Below are 5,062 nucleotides of genomic sequence, written 5' to 3' on the forward strand. Positions count from 1 at the left end.
AAAGAGTTTAATATAAAACAAAAAGTTAAGTTGAGGTGACCAATCTACATACCCCACCACTGGTGTATCAAACAGGAAGTGTAAATTATGGGATGTATCATGACGTCACGCATCAGAAGGAATACCACCTTCCGCAACCTCCTGTCACTCCTTTTATCCCGAACGCAGCCTCACTTTAGCCACGCCTATTTACCAAGTGCCAAATCTCTCGTTTGTGAAAGCACTGATAATTTATTTGTGCATATATTAAAAAGTGTGTTTTTATCCATACAACGCTCTGCCTTTCGATGTTGTTGATAATTTGTGTCGAAGTAAACATTTAATTAATTAGTTAATAAAAATACCCCCAAAACATTTAATTCTTTCACAGAATCAGAGAATTTCTCAGAATTTATTGCAAAATTAATATACCTTTGATTCGTCCATTTTAACAATTGGATAATTGTGGACAACAGTTAAGACTCGAGAGTAATCTTTGCAGAACAGCCGCTGTCAAATTAATACCGAGTCCTCGAGAGACATGTGGAAAGAGGACCACGGTTGCCAGATTTTTGTAAAACTCCGCGAAATGTAAAAACAAAAATTGCTATTTTAAAAATTCCACGGATATATGTAAGAGTACATATTTTTTCTTCAGTACTTATTTTGTAATTCTGAAAGGAGATGTGTATGAAAAACATCGAAAATTTGATAGGAAGTCAATTATATATGATGGATATTTTTCTGCGTGTATGGCAACGGCGAAGGATTCCTAGTTTTGTTCGACGTCACCGGAGTGGTCGGACTCGAGTTAGCTTTTGGAAGGTTAGACAATCTCCTTCAACTTGTTGCTTAAACTTATTTATTCGAATACGTAAAGTTAGAATATCCACACTGTTAACTACCAGATCTGCGTTAACAAACAGAAGTTTAAACTAGCGAATGCGCTATCTGATGTTCTCTGGCGCTAACTTCTGTAGCTAGCCATGGTTTAGCTTGTTAGCCAGCGTTCGCTAAGTAAGCTAGCTATTTTGTATAGTGTAGCTAGTACGATTAAACCCTTGGCTTTTTAAAGGATAAAGCCGGACTATCAACTAACATTATGTAGCTAGCTAGCTAACACCCTTTAGTTTGGATAAATGTCTCGACATTGTAATTACATTTAACTTGCCTGTTACTAGAAGACATTTAGAATGACGACACAGCGTACAATTTGCTCAAGTGCTCTAATTTAACGTTAAAATAAACATAAAATCTTATACGTATGTCGATTGCAGTGTTCATGTGTTTAATTTGGTAAATTGATCATTTGCAACAGGTTCTGGTGAAAATGGCCTTCCCAGTGTTCCCGGGTGAAGGGTTACCGGTTCACGGGCGTGATCAAGGCTTCACGGAGGTAATCAGCCAGCAGATGCGTGTTCCTGACCGGCTCAGAGTTGGGTCGGGGCCGGCGGGTGAAGAAGCGCGCGGGAGCAATGATGAACCACATCCTGCATACAGTATGCACGTCCCCGACAGGCTGTCGCTGATAGGTACGTGTAGCCAACCAGAGATATACGGGTCGCGTTGAGTGTACGATTGCTCCGTGTCCCGGCCATAGCGCAAGCATCTCCTTACGTTCAAACTCTCTGCGTCTCCTCCCAACAGAAGCTCCCGATATGAGCCCTCGGCCCATGTTTTCCACTCCTGCCAAACACAGCTCCCAAACGCACACGGGGGCGCGGTGGGACAGTCCGCATGCCTACATTAGAGACTCCCTCCAGGTAGGTGGGCAGGCTGCAGTGGGTCGGGCAGGCGATTCGCAGCACCCCCAGGTGTTCAGACTTTATATTTGGGCAGCTTTGGCTCAATATGTGTGTTTCCTCATAAATAAACACCTGTTTATTTGCTGTGGGATCTTTCTTTCTCCTGTATGTGTGGTAGTGTCTGCGTTTTGTTTTCTGATTGTCTGAAATGAGCTGTGGTTAGCAGCAGGCTTTAGCCTGTCTGTCATGGTGCCATTGTGAACACGGGGGCGGTGGGAGTCTGAGGCAGTGGTGTGGAGAGAGCTGGAGTTTTTGTGCGGGGAACACCAGCACGCTCAGTGTTCTCTCACACAGACGGATCCTCTCACTTCTGTATACACTGAGTTTACACACTGTCCTCTCAACGCGCACAGGGCTGCTTCAGGCCCTGTGTAACCAATGTAAGAGGGACACTTCTCACAAATATGTATTTAGCCAACCAGAATACAGCTTTGTTTCTATGACAGTGACACCCCTCCCCCTTTCACGGCAGAGTCCTCTCCGTAGGTCTTACAGTGACCACGCTTTTGGCAGGAGCCCGCCTGCGACCCCCACCCTGTCCAAGCAGGTGCTGCACGCTCCCCCTCTGTGAGTAACAGATCACCTTCACCCCAAATCCCCCTCCTTGTCCTCAGTGCCAGCCCACTTACCTGACATGAGCTGAACTGACCAGCAGGGGGAGACAGAGTTCCATGGCAGAGGTCTCTCTGTTTTCAGCTCAATCTTGATCTTCAGCTGGATATCTGTGGTTTGTAGAGCAACTGTAAATAAAGCAGTCATCCCTCTGAGCTAAAAGTTCTAAACTGTATGTTGCATTAGCTGTGACCCAAATCCCTGCCTGATGTAGTCCACCCGTCTCTCCAGCCAGTTTAAAATGGTAAATCGCTGATCTGACTGCTTGTGTTTACTGAGAAACCGCATTATCCAGCAGACTCCCCTGTAGTCTTTACCGGTGTTACAGGTGGAAGTATGTGTCAGGTCAGTTTCATTATTATAGCATATTGTACATTAGAATAGATTAGAATTGTAACGTTTCAGTAACTGTGTGTGTTTGTGACCCTGGCTTCCTTAGCAAGAGTGGGGGACGCCCCCCCCAGCGCAGTGACCCCCCTCCTGCCCCCCCAGGACCGCCAGCCCTCCAGCCCAGCCTGCTGTCCCCAAAGAGCATGCTCCAGGCAGCCAGAACTCTGGGGCAGCAGGCTTCCCACCACCTCCTGCAGACTGTCACTCAAAAGTACAGCTCCAGGTGACAGCCCCCAGCCCCGGCCCCGCCCCCGCCCCCGCCCCCGCCCCCGGCCCCGGCCATCCTCACCAAGCCCCGCCCCTTCTGTGTCCCTGCGTTTGTGATGTCATGCCTGCCCTGTGAGCGGTGTTGGTGGTTGCGGCTCGCGCCCTCTGCCTAACTCTGAACCCGCTCTCTAACCTCTGCTGCTGGGCATCGCTGGGGATCTGCAGAGCTGCTCTTACACCCCCTGCTGGTCCTGCTTGGGTTGGCGGGCTGCTCCTCTTTCCAGCGCTTTTGCAGGGGATCAGTCTTCATTCCCGAATTCCCTCCTTGGCAGTAATGCCCGCTCTCTGCTGTCCCCTTTAAAGGTTCGGCAGTCCTGGGCTGCACCCCCCTCTCGCAGCTGAGGCCCCCCCGCACATGGAGCCGAGCAGGAGAAGGTGCGTCAACACACCCCAGAATTACACACCCTGTGCACTCCGCACCCCAGAATTACACACCCTGTGCACTACGTATCCCAGAATTACACACCCTGTGTACTACGTATCCCAGAATTACACACCCTGTGCACTACGCACCCCAGAATTACACACCCTGTGCACTACGTATCCCAGAATTACACACCGTGTGCACTACGCACCTGTGCCGTGCAGTAAACTGACTCTTCTCTATCCTGTTGCAGTGCTGTGGAGTTGTGGCTGAGTCCAGAGGAGGAGGGTGGAGGAGATGTTGAAATTATGGTGCTGCGGAGACAGGTAACACCCCACAGTACTGTCTGATATCCCAACACCCCACATTACTGTCTGATATCCCAACATCCCGCAGTCCTGTCTGATATCCCAGCACCCCACAGTACTGTCTGATATCCCATCATCCCGCAGTCCTGTCTGATATCCCAGCACCCCACAGTACTGTCTGATATCCCAACATCCCGCAGTACTGTCTGATATCCCAACATCCCGCAGTACTGTCTGATATCCAAACACCCCAGTCCTGTCTGATATCCCATCATCCCGCAGTCCTGTCTGATATCCCAGCACCCCACAGTGCTGTCTGATATCCCAGCATCTCACAGCATTGTCTGATTTCCTAACATCCAGCTAACCATGTTCAAAATTAATGTGTGCATTCAGTGACTCACGCATGTGCGTTGCGTGTTACAGCAGTGACTCACGCGTGTGCGTTGCGTGTTGCTGTAGTGACTCATGCGTGTTCCGTGTTGCAGGTGCTGAAGATGAGTCGGCGGTTGGCTGCTCTGGAGCGGCAGAACCTGGAGCACCGGCAGGCGGAGCTGCTGCTCTTCTCCCTGCTGGCGTCTGCGTGCCTGCTCAACGGCTGGCTGTGGCTGCGCAGATAGACCTCCCCGTCTGCGCAGATAACTGCCCCGTCTGCGCAGATAGACCTCCCCGTCTGTGCCGATAGACTGCCCCGTCTGCGCAGACTCAGCATGCACTTCACCCCAGGGGGGTGTCTGTACCAGGCCACTGTTAGCGATGCACTTACTTACACATGGAATGGTCCAATGAAGGGGGGAAATCGTTAGCTGGGGGCTGTGGCTGATATTTGGACTGGACTATTACTGGAGAGAGGGGGGTACTGAGTTACTAAGGACTGTTTTTTTTTAAAATGCACTGACCACCGTCCGCACACGAGTCTACAGCACCAACGCTACCAGGTCGAGCTCATACTGACAGGTGATCCAACAGCGGGCCAAGTCCCCGTTACAGCAACACTACGTTCACTGGGCTCCCCACGTCCGTTTACACGCTAACGCAGTTTCTATTTAAAGTGAAATTTCAGGTGTATCCAAAGCCTGAAATGTGTGATGTGTTTAATATCATCAGTAGGAAATTAAATGCATGATTGTTCGTCCCAGATATCTAACATCCCATTGCAGCCCCTCCTCCAACGTGATGTCACTTCCTGCATGCATTTGTGCTAAATTTTGTATGTGAAAGTTTAACTAGGTTTGCTTGTCTACTGTTATGTTATAAACCACATTTGTTATAAAAAAAGTATATTATTGTTAATAAATCAGATTTTATACACAATGATTCAAGAACTGATCTCATTT

At 48.9% G+C, this 5,062-nt stretch overlaps 1 protein-coding gene across 1 annotated transcript; it reads left to right on the forward strand.

The window, feature by feature from the left end:
* Window positions 1–453: 453 nt before the first annotated feature.
* On the forward strand, window positions 454–4,709 carry LOC118235580 (mitochondrial fission factor). The gene is made up of 8 exons (XM_035433056.1): window positions 454–804; window positions 1,298–1,511; window positions 1,627–1,742; window positions 2,257–2,351; window positions 2,836–3,009; window positions 3,357–3,428; window positions 3,671–3,743; window positions 4,214–4,709. Exons 1-8 carry the CDS (start codon window positions 664–666, stop codon window positions 4,343–4,345), a joined length of 1,017 nt encoding a protein of 338 aa, XP_035288947.1. The 5' UTR covers window positions 454–663; the 3' UTR covers window positions 4,346–4,709.
* Window positions 4,710–5,062: the final 353 nt, after the last annotated feature.

The sequence above is a fragment of the Anguilla anguilla genome, chromosome 9 (genome assembly GCF_013347855.1).
Source record: "Anguilla anguilla isolate fAngAng1 chromosome 9, fAngAng1.pri, whole genome shotgun sequence".
Lineage (NCBI taxonomy): Eukaryota > Metazoa > Chordata > Actinopteri > Anguilliformes > Anguillidae > Anguilla > Anguilla anguilla.